This window comes from Pundamilia nyererei, unplaced genomic scaffold, assembly GCF_000239375.1.
Source record: "Pundamilia nyererei isolate P.nyererei 1_Seehausen unplaced genomic scaffold, PunNye1.0 scaffold00120, whole genome shotgun sequence".
NCBI classification, from domain to species: Eukaryota; Metazoa; Chordata; class Actinopteri; order Cichliformes; family Cichlidae; genus Pundamilia; species Pundamilia nyererei.
Window position 1 is genome coordinate 247,496 of NW_005187521.1, and position 20,544 is coordinate 268,039.

Sequence of the window (20,544 nt, forward strand, 5' to 3'; positions counted from 1 at the left end):
TCCCTCTGTGGGGGGTTACTCCCACTAGGTTTATATCTGGGACTCTCCACCATTTGACCTTAGAACTGAAAAAGCTTCTCGGATGAGAGGCGAAACGTCTTCAAGCAACTTAAAGAAGTCCAGACGCTTTTCTTTGCAAGCTCCTTTGAGTCCTAATAGGTGTGGAACACTGAAAACTATCGGAAGCAGGAAGACAATGAAACACAGGATCAATAACACAGAATATTGCAAAAAGGCCACATGTAATCAATGTAATAATCCTGCAGTAACCGCTAGACCCAAGTATCTTGTTAGGAGAAGTGTAGTAGTGTGTTGTTGTAAGAGTGTGCATGGGGGGGAAAAAACACAAAAAAACTGCCACTTTGTGTTACGCACTAGTGACACTAAGCTGACACAACATTCATTGCAACATTTCTTTTTGCCTGATGGGAGAGGCAGGCAAGTTGATGTTGACAACAATTGTTAGAGGTGGTGGGAGGGTAACGCGCATCAGGGACTTAGACCCACTCAGTGTGGGCATCTTGCCTCTAAATTGCTTTGTCAGCTTCAGTGGCCTGACTAGAATGCCAATCTTCTCCAACAGCCGCCCCTTGCCCGGACGACTGGGTGCTCACCTGGCCGAGCGGCTATCGTGCATACACAAACACGCGCATCTACAAAAAGCTCTAGAGTGCCGTGCTGTAATGTACATTTGCGAGATAACAGCAGGCTGCTGGTTGTACTCTCTGCATGCATCCGTTAAGAGGCTTTGACTCATTGCTTCAGGTTCCATTGAAGGGGCCTTCCACCTAGGCACCGCTGTGTTGAGCTTGACCAGAGAGACAGACTGAAATTACACAGGGTGACTCAGAGGTGCCACTGAGAAAGAAAATATAATCATAATCTAATTGCTGATGCAAAGTGTTCTCCAGTGCTCTGCTAGGACACAGTGATTAGACCCCCAACGGATTAAAATTGCTGTTCAAAGATACACACGCACCCAAATTATACACAAATAGCAATAAACTCTTTATTTGAATTTTGAAATTCAAATTTGTTACTTCAATTTGTGTTTTGTGCGTGTTAATATTTTGCTGTTTCAATTTCAAACTCCTAAGAAGAAATTCAAAGATTTGTGTACGTGTGTGTGTCAGAGTGCATCTAGTGTTAACCAGGAGAGTTTGACTCTGTGATGTGAGACTCCAGGGGATTAGCCATGCTCTCACATTACCAACAGTACTGGACTGGAAAATGAGAAAGCATGGCATGATTTTGTCTAGAGTGCGCCTGCACACTCAAATTCATCCACTCACGCACACACCTCGAGAAATGCCCACAGGCACTGAGACACACACAAACTCACACAAGCAGCTCTTATTTTCTGGGAATTTATAATGTGCTCAACAGCTTCAATGGCCAATGCTACAATTACAAAATAAAAGAAATCCAAATAATTTGCCACTTTTGAAGAATCTCGGCATTACCAAAGAATAGGTGGAAAACACGAGTGTAGATCTCATATTATGTATTGACAAACACATTTACACCCTTGCATCATTAACAATGGAGTGAAGGCTTATTTCCTGAGAACAGTTTTGTTATTGAAATTCACTCCCTCACAAACAGCAAAGGAGCGAGTGTAGACACAGGGGGGAAAACATGCTAGTGATTCTGGGCGACTTCCGTGTTGCAAAAGTGGAAAACTTACACGTGTAGTTATTATGGGAGGATTGCCCTGGAAGCAGAAGATATAAAGGATCTGATCTGATGAGTTCAACTGGGTGTGCGACGTGTGGATAACAATGACTTTCTCCAAAACTCGAGCTTTTGAGGACAGCCGAAACAGGACTTCTCCGAGTGTAATCGCCATGACTAAGCTAGTGACAACTGTTTTTTCTAGTTGGTGACAACACCATGGGGGCGCTGGAACATTCTAGTAATGTGATATGGCAAGCAGCCAGTGCTTAGAGGCTCGGGGCTAAGATTTTGTGTACTTTGCTAAATGTACACAAATTAGTGTCACTTTTAAGGATTACGCCTACAGGCATTCATATTAATGATGAGGTTTTAGTTATTGTCTTCAAACTACACTCGTTTCAAAATCTAAATGAACAGCTTCTCACTTACACTGATTTGCTTATGCACGTGCTCATCCGTGCATTCACACAAACCCTTTAGTGTATGACAGCTACTAGTGCATATGCATGTGCTCCTGTGTGTCTGCGATGTGAAGTGATAATGCCATTGGCAGACAAGCTGCATTTCATGAATACTAAATGAATTAGTTTCATCAAAAGTTTTTTTCTTCGGAAAAGATTCAAGGACAAGTATTGTCTGAGAATGTGTGGCAGATGAAACCGACTTCTGTTTGTAACCACAGATCACTCAGGTTGACACAGCTAGTAAGATGCACGTAAGCGGTCTTTGTGCTTTGACCCTTCCTGCCACCTGAAGCCCTAAAGCCTAACTTATGCTGTAACCTGATGTGCAGCTCCAGAGACGTGGGTCCCCTTCATTGCCAGCAACCTGTGTAAATGCTGTTAATGGTGTTGGCCATTTGCTAGGCTACGTTGCATGCTCTGCACAGGTTCTACAGATGTATAAATTAAGCTTTACTTTCATGTACATACAGCCCACTTTGATTTTAAGTGGGCTTCCCATTTCTGCCAGTATATTCAGCAGCATGTCTCACTTTTTGTACATAATAAAACATACTGCTGTAGAAAATAAAATAAATCTGTCAGCACGACTTAAATGATAAGTAATAAATATGAACTTATGGAAAAAGTACTGAAAGCTCAATGCCCAGACAGCTGTAATTATAAATAAGTTTTTTTTTTTGTATTTTGCAAAAAATGTCCTTTTTCTGGACGCATTGTAAAAAAACCCCAAAACAATAAAATCTCATAAAGTTCTATAGTTGATAGTGAAAAAACAAGAACTTTTCTGTCATTTGATTCTTTATCTATTATTTCACTGCAGTATGAATGGGCATGGGGAAGGTATTTATTAGTAGGAAAACTTAGTAAAATATAGTTAAAAGTCTAAAATATATGCCCTCCTTCACATTTTCCAAAGCTCTCAAATGGGCCAGACCAGAGTCTCTGCTAGGCCAATTCTGACCCCCAGGCCTTTTGTTTGACACCCCTGCTCTAAACATTTAGACAAATGCTGCTTTTCCAGTAACGAGTGGGCGGATTGCTGAACAACAGTGGAATTTTTTTCCATAGCAGTACTTATTGACTTGATTTTACAGCAGGCACTTGCAGCCACTTATCTTTGAATGTGCTTAGTGAATCCAATGAGATGTTAGCCTTTTGTGCCTCTACCAAAAGAACTAGTCAAATTTACTTGTTCTGTGACATTGCACATGATCCCACACCCATCGACGTGACATGATCAGGCCAAGCTTTTGGCTCTTCTACCTGCAGCTGAACATTTTCTCATAGCTTAGTTTTTTATTGACTTATGTGTGAAAAGTGAAATTAACAGCTAAGTAAGAACAACAACAAACAAAAGAAAGAGGAAGAGAAGTACAGTTTACCTCTACTCTGCTGGCCAACAACAATACTGTTGGTTTGGTAACGTTACAAATAATTGAAGACACAGTCATCCCATGACCATTGTTGGAAGTGTGTGGGTGGAATGGGAGCCTGTCCAACTGCAGTTTGGACAGGGCATAAATCCTACTTTATTACATATTTATTAGGAACAAACAGCATTAAAACATTCTGTGTGCTTCCTCCAATGACTTTAGCTCAAGATGCCACTGACCTAACCTAACCTCAGACCAACACAATTCTCATCCTGGTCACAGATAAATGTATACACAATCCACAATCTTCAGGTCTCATGAAAAATAATTAGGCTTACAGCTATTGATTCCTGGATTTGGTCTGTCAGCCCAAGACGTCACAGTCTCTTTTCAACTGAGTATTGAACTGGCAGTGTGGTCTTATCGCTAGTGTGTGTATTTGAAGTGTATTTGTAGCAGCGTGTTTGCGTAAAAATCTTGTCGGTGTCTCTCAGTGAGACTAGGCTAGACTGATTTACCCTATTATCTGATTTTTTTGCAGCGTGCTAGACAACACAAAGTCAGTTTTTGCACAGAGTACAAAACAGCAGCGGGTTAGAAGACAGCAGAAGAGGAAATTGGATTTGACATTGGGAAATGCTGTTGTTCACAAGCCAATAGCTTAGAATATCACTTCTTAAGGCCAGCGGCGTCCTCTTTATCCAAAGGGTAAATGAACAGAACAGCAATTGATAAACCTCCAGTGTATGCTGGAAATATAACAAAAGCAAAATAGACCTTTTATTACAATTAAAATACAGACCAATAACTGAGATCAATAGTGGAAAAGAATTTGAACAGCTGTGCAGTTTTTGTGCTCTTTCACGATGCATTGCTCTGCTAGCAGGGGCTGATGCCTTTGAGGAGGGTTGCCATGCGGGGTGTCCTTGTTCTTCCACCACATCCAGTTGGCTAGCACATGTCAGAATAACATCCACAAAGATGTGAGCATCATGCCCTCACAACGCAGCAGATTTTGCATCGTAAGGAGATGATCAGTATTATTGACTTCACATTTGAGTTGCTGTAGGGCTGAGGCTGATCACACCATAACAAAGTGAGGCCTGGACTTGGCTGTGATTGCATTTGATTGCTGCACTCTACTAGACTTCACTAGTCCTGGGATTGTGTCACAATCAGCATCCCGCAGACTATCTGCCTTCCCTGAGAGATTACATAGCACCGGGCTGTGGTGAGCTTCAGAGCGTCTAATTGAAAACCAGGAGAAATCCCCGTGATGCGACAGTGACAATAAGAGCTCCCTATAGAATAACAGGTATTAGGCTTGTCCATATTACAACATGTCTGCTGATACAAGTTAGGCAGTAATCGCATGGAATCAGAGCATCAGGGTGTAGCAGTACTGAGAGATAAAGATATGTGGGGAAAGACAGACAACGGGAAATAATCGCCTTTACAACTTATCAGTGTGTCCAGGCAGGAAATGGCATGGCCGTACCTGTGACACTGCTTTGCTGAGGGCAGGCTAGAGGATGCCCCCCTAATACTAAGTGCAGTGGACAGTGGACACCTGTTCTGTCTCTGTGTCCATAGGCAAATGTGTACGTGCAATATGTGGTCTTGCTCTTCAGGTTCCTGACAGACTTCAAAATACCCAGTGATGATATTGTAAATCTGTACTACTTTAGCTGCAAATTAAATAACATCTTTGCTGCAGTTTCCCAGCACGAAGACGCTACAATGAGAAAGGAAGAATGGTCTAAAAGGAAATAAAAGTGTAGCGATGGAAGGAGCTTAGAGTGGGATTAGTTGTGCTTGCATGTGACAAAAGCGATAGAACCAAACACACAAAGATAAACAAGAGGCTGATATGAAAGGCTTGGGGGATGTCCTTTCGTTCTGTGAGACGCAAGGCTGACTTTTATTCTGCTTATTCTTACACTATTATTACAGCGCAGAGGAGAGGCTACAGAAACTTTACACAAGCTTAACTCTTATCCTAACGGACAGCAGTATTTTTGGGGCAAGACTGTTTGCCTCAAGTCCTCTATAATAGAAATCACAGAAAGCAAGACAGAAAGTTCTTTTTAGCAGGTAAAATATGTTCAGTAGGTCAATATTGGGTATTTTTTATATTTCTTAAGATGAATACTGCACTTTAATATCTGTCTGTAAGTGTGAAGTAGGTGATCTGTCCGAGCATATATGTGTGCAGACTAGGGATGGGTATCGTTTAGGTTTTATCCGATACCGGTGCCAAATCGGTACTTTTGAAACGGTGCCGGTGCTCAAACGGTGCTCGAACCGGTGCTTAAAGAATGGAGAACACAAACTTTGTCCAAAAACCTCTCATGTTCAGCTGGTTTTTTGTAAAAAGATAACAATGTTAGCCTTTTCTGCAGCTATGGGGCATATATGGTATCACTCTTGGCTGGAAGCAGTGCTTAATCAATGGAAAAAACACAAACTTTGTCCAAAACCTCTCATGTTTAACTGTTTTCCACTTTTTCCTTGGTCATTTTAGCCTTTTTGGCCAGGGTGAAGGGAGTATCTGCCATCAAACAAGAAGACAGCCGCATGTAGTTATGATGATGTTTGCTAGTTCACCTTACATGCATTAATGTAATAACATGGTTAGCCTACTCAACGTAAATTACACACGAACAACATTAAGCTACTCACGCAGAGAAGAACGGCTGCTGCTGCATCATCATCCTCATCATTTCTGCTACACTGGCAGGGCTAGGGGCCAGGACTCTCCTCTTCGGGGGTTTTGGGGGATATTGCTAACTCCGGGTCAGATAACAGGCAACCCACGCACAGTAGATGCGCTCGGTGTGAGGTCTTGCAGCAAGCTATCATACGGCGCATTTCTGGGCTTTAAAAAAAAAACGTTATGCGTCGCCAGGTGTTTCATCAGATTTGAGGTGTTACCTCCTTTGACAGTATCAGCTTAAAGCACTTGTTGCAGGCTGCTGAGTTTGCATATTTTGCTGTGAAGTACAGCCAGACTTTTGACCGCTTCGCCTTGGGCATTTTTAATCTGTAGCTCTGCTCTAAAAGAACGCACGTACCTGGACCCGCCTACTATCCTCGGAAACGTAAAATGATTGGCTAGAAGTGTATTACAGCTCAGGAAAAAAAAGCACCGAAATAAAGCACCGAAATGTGCGCTGCTTTTCGGTCTGGTTACTACCGTTTATGTCAGAACCGGTGCCGGACACCGGTACCCATCCCTAGTGCAGACAGACATGAGCATGTAGCGAGTAGACATTGTGCTAAAATGAGTCCATCTGGGCTTTAGAGTGATAGTTCCTTAGGTCATTGGGGGTGTCATTGAGACTGACTAGTGTTGTCTGTGTTTCCCCCCTGTCGTCCTCAGGGATGGGTTTGAGCAGATGATGGCTGACGTTTTGGGATTGTTTATTGCTTGAGTTGCTGTCCAAAAGCTATGATGTAATGCTATAGATGTGAATAATGTAATACAATGCTATGGCAGAAGCTCATTGGTGTAGAAGCTCATCAGTCAGAAACACCCCGGGTTTGTGTACTCTTTGATCTTTACCTTTCTTTTTAGTCGCAATTTATTTATGTGCTTAGTTTCTTCTTTAGCTCTGCTGTAGCTTGATAGCATAGCTGAGCATCATCTCAGTGATGACAGAGGTGCAAAGCTGTTATGATCTTATCTTTTAGAGGGATTAATCTGACAAATCTTTCCAAAGATCTAACAACTTGAGTCAAAGTTGAGATGCTAGCGTTAGAGGAGAACTGTCATGGGAACATGTAATCTGATATTCCTGAGAGGAACAGGAGTCACAGCAAGCGGTGAAACAAGACTAAGCACGCAGATATTTGATTCCAAAGACATCTGGGTGCCAAGTATCCATCCAACCATCCATCCTGAGGTCAAATGTTTTCATACAGAAACACCTGAAGCACAAGCTACCCCAAGGAGGAGGAGCCACAGATCTACTCCCTAGTCACTCCTGAATGACTGAGCTTCTCTTTCTTCTTCTTTTTCTTTAAAAAAAGGTTTTTAATGTGTATTTAAATTTTATTACATGGCAGATGTGTGACTGAATAAGTAGGAAGAAGGACCACTAAGAGTAATCAATAAGGATCTGCTGCACAAATCTGCTGCTTTCCCAAATAAAAAGCCTTGCAAAAATGACAAATACAATAATCGCAAAAAGGCATGCTGGACTGATTTTATTTCAATTCAGCATGCCTCTCAGCACTAAGGAGCATGCTAACATGATTACTACAACGTGAATTAAGTATTGTCTTTTAATCTTGTTTGCAGGCACATTACATGGTCAATGCTGCTTTTAAGCTGCTTTTAAGCTGTTTTGATGATTATACTGCACGCCCCATTTAAGATATGCAGGAATCAACATCATTAAGTAATAAATGCATGAAATAAAAAGTAACTTGTATATTTGGAGCGACTTTAGTACCACTGACAATGATGAGCATTAAGTAATTTACCGACCATCAACTCAGAAGAAAGATTGTGTTTTAGCCACACTTAAAAAAACCAAAACTCTGTCAGGAGTATACATGAATATGTTTGTTTGTTTAAGGCAACAGCCACTATAGGTGTGCGATAAAACCTTTCTTTCTCATTTCCAGTAATTGAGGAATTGTTGGAGCATTTTGGGTCAGAAAACCCCCCACAGATGTTTAGAGCAGGAAAAATCCAGTGGATAGTTCAGCAGTGTGCTATTGCTAAAGTGATATATAATGAGAGCAGTGAGTCAGAGGTCCAATAAGAGGGCTAAGTCTCACCCTGTGGACCGGGGATTTACCATCAGAACCGCTACCCTGAATCTCCTTCATCATAACAAAAAAATAACAACTGCAACACTGCGGGCAGAGCGCTGCTGTGATTCTATCTCATGTACACATCAAATCCCAGATACACTCCTCTGATTGGAGGAGGGAGAGGAAATCCTCATCTTGAGTCCCACAATCATTAGCGTGAATCACAGCTGCAATTAAAACCTCGTTTATCTTAATTACTGAACTAATGAGACGAGTCCCGCAGGAGTGAGCCGCAGTCTCAGAGGACACTCGGGGTGAGGAGCGGGAAGGCAAGAGAGGAGTCATGCAGAGTCACACTTAAGTCTGCAAACAAGCACGCCCTCGCACCAATCTGAGCAGATAGACAGAGGCATATGTGTAAGCGTGCATGTACAAGCACACACATATAGAGGTTACACACACATATATCCATGCAAAATGCATCATCATATAACCTTACCCTCCCACCTTTATCTCCTAGCACTACATCACCCTTCAACTTCCATTATCTATCAAACTTATAATGATTTTATCAAGCCTACAGACTCCATCTCCATAAGGGCTTAGTGCGGTGCTATAACTCTTGATTTTGCAACGACCGGGAATACATCGCACCACCTAATTAATGTCTTTTTAATGCTTTTCTCCTCCAGAGCTTAACTCAGCCAAGCTCAACTTTGCAACAAGCACAACACACACAACAATACAACATGTGGCAGCAGACGGTAAGTAAGACTGAGTAGGTGTGTGCACTGAATGGGAGCAGCAGGTTTATGGTGAGCTCAGTAAAGAAGTGGGCTGGGCAGTGGCCTCTCTGTCCTGAGCATACAGCTATCAAGCGCACACACTCACAAATAATGCATGGCTGCGCACATGCGTGGACAAAGGGTCAAATTCCTTCGTTCAGCTGTGAGATTGCGCAGTGACTCAGCAGATGGTAGAAGACTGAATATCTTTATCACCACAAATTCCCATGGTGTGCCAAGCATATCAAGCGGTGCCAGTCCTTATCAGCCAGCTGGCAATAGTGGAGGCACCGATGTCCCTCCATCCTGGCCATTCTGGGCTCAACAGGGGGCAAGCAGAGTTTAAAGGATACAGTCCACAGACGGTTGTAATCCTCCCAATGGGTGTTTATTTTCCACCACGCAGATCAATGTTTCAGTCCTGAAGGATCTTTGAGGGATTGTTCGTCCTTCAGAACTGAAACACTGATTGTGGTTGAAATAAACACCCTGCAGGGGTATTAAAGAAGCATTGCAGCAGTGGATGGACAACAGAGTCAAAAGTGTTTGTGTGTTTTATCTTAATAGAAATAGAGATGCTTCATGTCTCTCCTGATTAACTATGATTCAGGTTTGTATTCTCAAACAGGCCGCACAAGTCTGACTGATACGCTCAGCGGCTGTGATGCATACAAGCAACACAACTGGGCCAATTACTCAGATATAAATCATAATTTAAATTGACTATTTGCCGCTCACAGAAGCTTTGTGACAGTCAAGAATAATTTATAATAGTGCTGTCAAAATTACTGCATTCTTTTTTGTGAGTCAATTGTAATATCTGACACATTAGAAAGAAAAATGAACACAATTAGCATGGCTAGATCACTTCACAAGTTGTGTAGGGTTCTGTAAATTGCACAGGTGGCTCACCATCCCCGTGTCAAAACAGGTGTTAATGTGCATCAATGAGGAGAAAAAAAGAAACAGCTGAGGGTAAACTGATGGAACAGTCATCAGGTAAACTTGTTTTCCATCCTCTTCAGATACGATGTCAACAAATAGCACTAACATTAAGTTAATGTGCAGTCAACTCTCGATCTGTCTGTGTCTGGCCTGCATCCACTTCCATGAGTTCTGCTTTTCTGGCACATGAAAATACATTCATATCCATGTGCACAAAAAAAGTCTGCCTTCCAGTAATTAACTCTATAAACATTTGTCCAGGCCAATTACCCTGGGGCAACGTCGAAACTTAAAACGAGCATGCTTAAGTTTAAAATAAGGAAATGGACTCACGCAAGATGGCGTCACAGTGACTACTGATTTGGAGAAAATTAAAAAGGTTGATTAGCTGGGTATACTGGGCAATATGATTACATTTCTCTCAATAAATATTACTAAGTATTCATTCAAGCCACAGGACTGTGCAAAAGCCTTCAGCTACCTGTCATTTATTTATCATTTGATAGGAAAATAGGAGATAAGTGCATCAATTTATAGAGATATTAGACAGTCAACATGCTTTTAATGAATTCGGCAGTGTGTTTGGGATCATCATAAAGCTGAACTGGCAGATATGCAGTCCCAAACCTTGACGGAGCCTCCACCGTGTTTTACAGAGGGCTGCAGACACTCACTGTTGCACCTCTCTCCTGTGTAATTTGATATACTTCAGCCTTTCTCGCAATAACCAAAGAAAGTCTTTGAAAGATGTTCAGAAAGTCTTGATAAGTATCGCCTCACGAGCTCTTGAAAAACAGTCTTGCTACTTTGAAGTAAAACATAAAGAAATGAGTGGTGATTCAAGACTTTTGCACATTACTGTAAGTATGGGTTATTTATATTTAATGTTAATATCCACTTCCACTTATTCCACTTAGAGGAAATTAAATTCTATATTAATTCCATGCTTTTTTCCATTCTTCGATCAGAAGCTTCAGTCTTAAAAAGGTAATTTATTGCAATTAATCCCAGCAAATCTTTTCATTAATACCTTTTCTTTTAAACTGATTAAGAGTTGTAGTTACAAAATAATAGCATCTTAAAAAAGAGAGTGATTGACTACAGCAGGAGGAATTTAGGATATTGTCATCATTATGTCATTAAGCTGTTCTGAGTTATGCTTCCTGCATTAAGAGCTAACTGTAAGATAAATTGGCACAGGTGTAAACATGACAGCTGAATCATTCACTTAATCTAGTTATATTCATAATACTGGGGTGCATTTAAAGTTTATCCTGTTACATAGTCAGTCAATATTACTCTTGTTGTAACTTCTCCCAGATATCCATCTGCACCTTTAGCGCAAGCTTAACAACGAGTTTTACAGGATTACGAAGCATGTGAAGCCAGTTTTACAGAGCAAAGTGGTGCAGTGGCGCATAAAGATTAAGACACAAAGCTACAAAGTGTGTGCAGATTTAATACGCAATGCTTTTGCTGCATGCCGTTAGTACTCATAACAATAATTATTTCACGAAATCTTTATATTAATTTGATTCCTTGAGCCTCGGAAGGATGAATATAGTATTCATGTCATTACAAATACCTGTCTATCCCCAGATACGGATCAACACCAAAGTTTAACTTTAAGCAACCTTGCCCCAGGGTCAATCTGTCCACCAACTTTCATGAAGTCAGTTCAGTTTGTGAGATATCTTCCTGGCAGACAGACAGACAAAGCAACTGGCAGGCATAAACATCATATCCTTGGCAGAAGTAAGAAAACTAAGTATTTAATGCAGGATCACTGCTTCATCCTTATCAGCACCATACAAGCTGTACAACTCCAAAGTAAAGCTCTCAGATATAGTAACACCAACACAAGTCAGGGATTTCCGAAGTGAGCTTAATATGGCGGTCATTTGTTTTGGCCCTTTATCTCAAATCTAAAACAAAATCTTAAAGAAAACAAAACAAAAAAAAGCGCAAACGGAGACGACAACAGAAAAATCGTGGCATCCTTCTCGTCTGCCGAAGGTAAAATTTGTCACGCTGACAAATCATAATCCTGTTTTGATGGCACAAGCCAACTTAAGAATGATAACACAAAATGAAAGCTGACTTCTGCATAACTGAACCAAAACAGTGATTAATAAATGCTCAGAGCCAAGCCTATTCTCCAATTCTGAGGCGCTCCTCTCTGCTGTTATTGACTGTTGTGCTTGATGAGACTTGTCTATTATTACTGCGGAATTATGATAAGAGGTGATCGATTCCCCTCTCTGTGCTGCGGATGTCAGATCGATTATGTGACTCAGACCTGTGATGATGGTGTAGCCGATTCCTCTTGGTCGACCAAGATCCTGGTCAATGGCTGTTATCTTCCGCACTTCGTATCCCTGCAGAGACACAAACGCACGCACAAACATAACCTGTAAGCTGCATGCAGTCTTCACAGACACATTTTTTAGTTGTTGAAAAGTAGTTTCCACTTTAATCAGAGAAAAAACAATAGCATCAAACCCTTGGGACAGAGTTAGCAGTTTTTGCTAAATAAAATACAACTACATGCTATTTTGTCCTCTGCTATGTGCACACAGGATGATAGACGCCTTGAATGTGTTTGAAATCTCCCTTTCTCTTTTCTTCTTTTAAAAATCAGGACAGGATACCTTAGTTTATCCCGGTGAATCAAATATCTGTAACCAAAGCATCAACAAGCTAACAGAATATTCCTAGGCATATCAAAACCGTAAATATCCACTTATCTCTCACAAAGACGTGCCCATCAAATTTTAAAGCATAACAGTATCGTATTTCCAATCCTCCTTTGTATCTCTTCAATGGAGAGGGTGGAAAAAAATGTAAAAAGTGCAGGCAAATCACAAACTATTTTTTCTTTATGTGTGTTATTAGCATTTCATTGGGGTTTATTTCTCCTTTCATTGTTTCGAAGTTCCCCTGCTGCGTCAATGACTCTGCTACTCAACAAAACCACAGTGTGACAGCTGAAAAAAGAGAAGAAAAAAAATCAAAACGAAAGACAGAAAGCTATTTGAAAAGTCTTTGATCCGCTGAGCTTTCTCAGCCTTCTTGCCTCAATCAGACGCAGCGGTGGTACTTAAAAACCCCTGTGCTGCAGTGTGAGATTGAGAGACCTTCCCTTACTTCCTTCCTTCTCTCCTCCCTCCCTCCCTTACTCCCATCTCAGCCCTCTCACTCACACCCGAGCAGGCTGCCTCCCATTGATCCTGCAAATTGTGTCTAAGACGTGTTTATGCTCCATTTCTGCCAAAGCATCTCCTGTCATTGACCAATTACAGCAGAATCAATTACAAGCCTTTTAGAGAGACTGATTCGCACCTATCACAAACTGAGGGGGAAACACACACCCCCACACACACAAACGAGAAAGATGCAGGGACATACTAAGAGAGGAATAGAGAAAGTGAGTGTGGAGAAGTGATGCTGAAGTAATATGAGCAATATTCTCGAGCTGTCCACACAAGTGCAATATGTTCAATCAAGCGTCAAAGATACAATCCCTCCCCTCCTGCACACACATGCAGACACACACTAACATGTATACACTGAACCTCTTCTCCCTCTTTTCATCCTTTCATTTCTAGCTATACAGTGCATTACCCCCCCATCCTCCTCTCCTTCTCCTCATTGAGTTGACAGCCAAATTGCGTTTGTCCTAGAAGGGGCTTAAACGTCAGTCCGAGCACAGATTCACAGCTATAACAGCTAAAAACCCTGCCCTGTGATTTCATCTGAAAATAATAATAATAATAAAAAAGCATTTCTTCTACTCCTTTGTCAAACTTTTCCCTGGATGACTGCTTGATTGGCCCAGGAATAAAAGAAAGACAGAAACAGAGAAACAAACAGGCAGCCAGAGAGGGAAAGGTAGAAACAGAGCGTGCGCACTTACACCTTTGAGAAATGACCTATGACAGGGACCCAAGTTTGATATCTCTACGTGTAAATGTCAAGGGCCTTGAGAACAGTTGACACTCATTCCGTCACTGTACGCCCTCGGCTTATCACCACCAAACACTGCATAATGGAAATGACACAGAATACCACATGAGGTCATTGAAGGAGTGTCTGTGTATAAGTGTGGTGCTGCTGCGGGCTTGTACTTATGTGTCTGGCTTTAAGCACTGTTGTAATCCTGTGTCTGTAGTGGGGTCAACAGGGCTAAGTAATAGATTTCTGATTTTGGCTGTGTATCTGCCGTGACCTGCTCTTACATTGTAACTGTAATAGGATTAGACACTGCCCTCTACTGTTAGAGGTAAGAGATGAGGCACTCCGAGGCAGTATTACTGAGGATTAAAGCTTCCAAGCTGCTGTGATCTGGAATCCACTTACTAATGTTAACTTTACAATCCAATGTAATTGGACTCTTTTTAAAAAAATCTTCCCTCTTATTCCCTCATCTAACTTTATACCTGGCTTTTTTTCTTCTCTCCGGTCACCTTTTTCTCATTCCACCCCGACATCCTATTCTCTTTCCATACCCTCACACCTCCCCCCTTCCTCCTATTGTGACCTTCCTGGTGACAGTTGATGAATCAGAGAGTCCGGGAGACACCGGGCTTCGACTCCGTCACGCCCCGTTAATATGCATGCAAATGTAGCACTTGACATTTCTACTACAGCGCATTCGGGCTGGGAACGAGGGACGTGCGGGTTGTTGTGTGAGTCGGGGGGCTGATATGGGTGAGAGACTGGGGACGAGACAGAACGAAAACTGATAGAGTGAGAAACCAAAATCGGGACGGACAGTGTTATGCCCCTGTGTGTAATTCTCTCTCTACAAGTGGAAACATCAGTAGCTGGACCATTAGCCACCTGGGAACTGAGTTTAAGAGCTGAGCCAGGAGAGTGAACATAATGGTGTACAGAGAAACAGACATTTAGTGTATCACATACCCATTATAAACCTACTTGAAACTGAAACAAAGCTACGGCCATTTTGAGTCCCTAATGTACTTCATGTTATACCCAGACTTCATACACATGCCACAGTATGAGCGCATAAGACCAGAAATCCTGTAGCCCTTGTGACCTTTGGCAGGGGCTTCGCATCTATGGATGAGGATTGTAAATCTATAACAGTAATTACCATCTTCAACCACCACAGTGCTGTATATGGGGGCACTGGACTGAATTTGGGTGCATTTCCAACATTTCCAGTGTTGGAGGCTCAGGAGTGACGATAAGATGTGAAATATCATGCCGTCATTCAATTAGAGTCAATTCAGTTTGTTTATAGATGGGCGATCGTGGCTCAAGAGTTGGGAGTTCGCCTTGTAATCGGAAGGTTGCCGGTTCGAGCCGGACAGTCTCGGTCGTTGTGTCCTTGGGCAAGACACTTCACCCGTTGCCTACTGGTGGTGGTCAGAGGGCCCGGTGGCGCCAGTGTCCGGCAGCCTCGCCTCTGTCAGTGCGCCCCAGGGTGGCTGTGACTACACTGTAGCTTACCATCACCAGTGTGTGAATGGGTGGATGACTGGATATGTAAAGCGCTTTGGGGTCCTTAGGGACTAGTAAAGCGCTATGTAAATACAGGCCATTTACCATAGAGCCCAAATTACAACAACAATCACCTCAAGGTAATTTATAATGTAAGGTATGGCCCCAAAAATAATACAGAGAAAACCCCAACAGTCAAATGACCCCTCTGAGCAAACACGTAGCAAAAGTGGGAAAGAAAAACTCCCTTTTAACAGGAAATAACCTCTGGCAGAACCAGACTTGGCAGTGAGGAGAGGGAGACAGGACAAAAGACACACTGTGAGTTCAATTGTAAACACATAGAGGTGAGTGAAGGAGAAATGCTCATAGCATCATGGGAAACCCCCACAGCCAAGACCTGTTACAGCCTAACTAGGGGAGGATTCATGGTCAGCTGATCTACTATAAGCTTTATCAAAAGGGGGAATTTTAAGCCTAACCTCAAAAGTACGAACCATCTGTATCCTATTCAGATTGGGAGCTGATTCCACAGAAGAAGGTCCTGAAAGCTAAAGGCTCATTCTCCCATTCTGCTTTTAGAAACTCTTTGTTTTTAATCATATCTCTTTGCACGAGTTGTATACACCTACTGAATAATCAAAGAGCAACATGAGCATGAGACCGGAGGAGCGGGATATGAGAAATGAGGTAAAAGATAAGTTGAATGTTCTGGCATCAGAGCAGGATGGAAAGAAAGAAAAGACGAAAGCTGCTTGAAGAGGGTACACACTGTGGTGGTGAGATGTAAAGTGGGACTGTATTACTGACCAGGGGAACATCCTCCTGTATGTTGGTACTGTAGGGCAGATTGGTGAAAATGGGATCCATGTCTTGGACATCAGTGATGGTGATAGCCAAGCTGGCAAGCCGTGACAGAGGTCTGATTTTGTCTTGATCCTTTCAGAAACCAAAAAACACAAACAAACAAACACAGTATACATTTAACAGCGCTAATGCAATTTTGCTAACAGAGACTAAGTTTTGATACTGTATGTGTGCTGACCGTAGCGTTGACGGTGAGCTGGTAGGCTGTCGTCGTCTCATAGTCCAGAGCTCTGGTCACAGTGACAGTGCCTCGGGCGCCATCAATGGCGAAAAAGGCAGAAGGTGGCTGAAAGGAGAAGAGAACACTGCCCCCAGTGCCTTGGTCTGGATCGGAGGCGTTTACCATGAATATGGATCTGCCCACTGGTGTGTCCTGAAAGACACATCAAAGAAGACACACAGAGAAGTGAATATATACAAACAACAACCCAAGTGTATGCAGGAAGATATAATAATAATGGATTGGATTTATATAGCACTTTTCAAGGCACCCAAAGCTATTCATTCACTCTCACACACTGGTGGAGGCAAGCTACAGTTGTAGCCACAGCTGCCCTGGGGCAAACTGACAGAAGAGAGGCTGCCATGTCGCGCCAACACCAGTAGGCAAGTAGGGTAAAGTGTCTTTCCCAAGGACACAACGACCAGGACAGAGAGCCCAGGGATCGAACCGGCGACCTTCCGGTTACAGATGCGCTTCCCAACCCCCTGAGCCACGGTCGCCCACATAGCTCCTATAATTACATTTAAAAGTCAGAGAAAAATAAAGAATGAAGCAGGTACAGGTTTTATTAACTACGAAAGCAACAGATGGCAGTTTAACTTAATTAATAATTATTATTATCCAAAACAATTTGGTTGTGATTGTGATTGATCCCCTGCAGTGTTTCCCATGAATAATGACATCTAATAACAAAGTATTTGTAGTCCATCTGGATAAATAAAAGCACAGCTAAACTGACGCGAATGTGAAACAATAACCCCAACGTTGGTTTTGAGTTGTCCGTGGAGATCAGGCACACAAGACAAATTTATGGCAGACTTAACCCTCTTGTTTGCAAGTGAAAGAGCAACTTGCCGGGGTAAGGCAAACTGTTGTTGTTACAATAATGCATCTATCCCTACAACAGAAAGTATTTCTTGCGCTTTGCTGTCTGTAAATATATGCATTGCCTATCTGTGTTGCCCACAGAAATGGTCTTGGGTATCAAAAAGCTAAAAGCAAAGATATATGAAATGCCCAGAAAGGCTGCAAGATGCTACACCAGAGGGTCATGTGTGAAATAAAAAAACAAACAAACAAAAGAAAAAATTAAATAAAAAAAAGAGAAGGCTGTATGAAGACACACATTTTCCAGGTAGCCCGAAAAGTCTGTGGAACAACGGCATCATTAATTGGAATTTTATCTCAAAACAGCCACAAATACATGCACGATTAATAAGAAATGAGAATGTGTACAGGTACAGAGGGGAAAGGACGTGAAGGAGGATGGGACGCATCCTGATATTCCACTAAAAAAAAAAAAAAAAATCCACTTGCACAGGTCTTCTACTCTCTCCTCCTGTTTACCAGACCTGTAGACACAGACCAGAGAGTGTGTGTGTGTATGTGTGTGTATGTATGCGTGTCTACGTTTACGTGTGTGTGTGGTCTTGTCTATCGCAGGGGCAGAGTGTGACCACATGGGGAGGTCATAGTGTTGAACTGAGCTGGGCCCTGAGCCAGAGCTAAAGTGACACAGTAAGAGAGCAGTTGACCCCACAGTCTGTCTGCACTGGTGTCAGGGGAGTGTAGAAGCCTATTTGCATGTGCATGTGTGTGTGTGTAAATAGTGGTGTGTCAGAGTCCATGAAACTGTGTAACTGTGTGTGAACGCCTGGGTTAGAGGGGGTAGACAGTATGAGCAGAATCAGACCTCGCGTGGGCATATGTGTGTACGCATTTGTAATTTGTGTAATGAAATGTGTGCTCTGCTCTCTCGGAGTGGTCTCTGCATGCAAACATAAACAGCATCGCAAACGGGTCTGTCCAACCACATTAAGCTAGACTGCCATATGAGAATTTAAGGAGAGCAACAAATGTCAACGAGAGTAACAGAGCAAGTTTTTTACCCCTGGAATCCTCGCTGTGTTGTGTAATGTATGCAGACGGGGTCCCGGATCGTTTCTCAGATTTATGTAGTGAAAATTAATATAATTTATTTATTTATTTATTTTTTAAAGTAGGTCTGAAAGTTGTGAATGCTCAGATGTAATCGGAGGCCTCGGGTTAACATTATATTTCTTTTAGTGCAGTTGCTCTGACTACAGGGAACGACACTGTGGCAATAAGAGCGAAAAAGGAAGAGCAGAAAATCTATTTCTTGTTAGAAAAAAATGAAAATAAAAACTAATTTTTAAAAATTGAGAACAACAACCAGAGCTGACAGCTTTCAGTCACTTTCCATGCTCTGCTCTCTCTTTTTGGGTCCCTGAGAAGCTCTGCTGCATCACTTTGAGTGTAACCTGGCTGACAATTGCCGAGTGAAGGAACAGAGTTACTAATCCACTCCCCCACAACAATAACTGCATTTGAATAAACATCTAAGCTGCATTTCTCTGATATATTTAATATGTTTGTCAAGTTGTCTGCTTAGGAGGAAATTGGAAACACCTCTAAAGGTACCCCACAGCCTGCAGCGCGACACCCGAGCACAGCAACAAATTAATTGGATGAAAATATACGCAATCAAACTCTAGGTGAATTAATTAAATACTGTTGCATGTAACGTGTGTGTGTGTGTGTGTGGAATGGATGTCGACATTATCAATTCTGCTTTGATGTCAAGGAGGCAGTTTGATGGTTAAGTGTTGGGTGAATGCATGTATGTGTGTGTGTGTGTGTGTGTGTGTGTGGCACTTTTTGGAAAAAGTGTTAGGATGATATCTAAATGTGTGTGTGTGGATAAAGAATGTGATCTGATGTATCCTTTTCTTCCCCTGAAGCATGCCACCTTCTATCTCTCTTTGCGCAGCAACCTGTGAAACAATAACTCATAAACACCGCCAGGGTCAAACGCCGCAAGGTTCGGTAAATAACGCAACGCGCTCATATATGTAAACGCAAGCGCGCACACGCCAGCGGCAGTTTTGATCTCTCAGATTTGACAGAGGCACAGCATTCAAAGCACTTCAAGCAACAACAGTTCAAAGCTTTGCCGCGATGTGCAGATGACCAACTCTCAGCAGAATGTGCCAGTGTGCCAGTGTGGTGCTGCTCAGGTTAGCGGGCTCGCCTGCGTGTGGGTGAAGCTCGCGTCTGAGCCGCTATTCGATTTTTTTGGAATCTCTCCCTGAAAACTGAATGCGAGCATTAACCAGTCACATTATTCAGTCTTATCTTCTTGCTTCCCTTTAGTCTCTGAAGGTCAAACTGCTCAGTTTGCATAAACGGTGCATTTTAATACTAAGAGCAAAACAATAAAGCAACCTATTTAAAGAGTTTCCTTGGATCGTCAGCTCCTCTTGATGGATTTCTCTGCATTCCAGCAGTCCAACACTAAAGAGAGCTCCACGGCCTGAAATATTCTCTAAGCAGCCACTACACAATACTGTCTTCTACTAGCACTTTTCTCCTTTCCAATTGGTCACAGTACCCTTCCTATTGGGCTATTGATTGGACTCGTGTGAAGTCGATGTGAGTGACCAGGCGCAAAATACAAGGCAGTGAATAATTCTGGTTTTATTAACCTATAAGACTACGCAATCATTTCTCCATAAATGAGACAGACAGTAAACAACAAAGACACAAGAATGGGTGAGCACTGGCAGCTAAACTGGATACTACTGAATGCTAGTTGAGAACCATGTATGTGTCACTACCTATACCTTCAAAAGAGCAAAAGCCAATTGGTTTGTCACGGCACATATTCCAGCATATAAGCCTTGACAGTGCTTTGCAGCTTTTGAATAAATGGGGCTATTTCCTTGGGAAGAAGAATGTTAAGTGGAGAGATGGTTGAGGAGGGATGAAGACAGTTCCCTGCTGTGTCTTATCTGAAGTGCACTGTGGGAATCATTCTTCTCCCTCTGAGAACTGCTACTTATGAAAGAAGGAGAAACATACAGCAGAGATATATAGAAAGATAGAGACGGAGGAGCATTCTGTTTATGGTACAATTCAAATATTAACTGAGCGTTAATACTAATTTTATGTCACAGTAA

At 42.2% G+C, this 20,544-nt stretch overlaps 1 protein-coding gene across 2 annotated transcripts in view; it reads right to left on the reverse strand.

Moving 5' to 3' along the window:
* Positions 1 to 20,544, reverse strand: part of cdh23 (cadherin-related 23) — a 194,363-nt gene that overhangs the window by 92,837 nt on the left and 80,982 nt on the right. For both annotated transcript variants that reach the window (XM_013913214.1, XM_013913213.1), the window contains exons 7-9: positions 16,520 to 16,714; positions 16,285 to 16,413; positions 12,308 to 12,386 (exon numbers count right to left, since the gene is read on the reverse strand). In XM_013913214.1, coding sequence (XP_013768668.1) covers positions 12,308 to 12,386; positions 16,285 to 16,413; positions 16,520 to 16,714 — 403 coding nt within the window. The remainder of the gene's footprint in view (positions 1 to 12,307; positions 12,387 to 16,284; positions 16,414 to 16,519; positions 16,715 to 20,544) is intronic.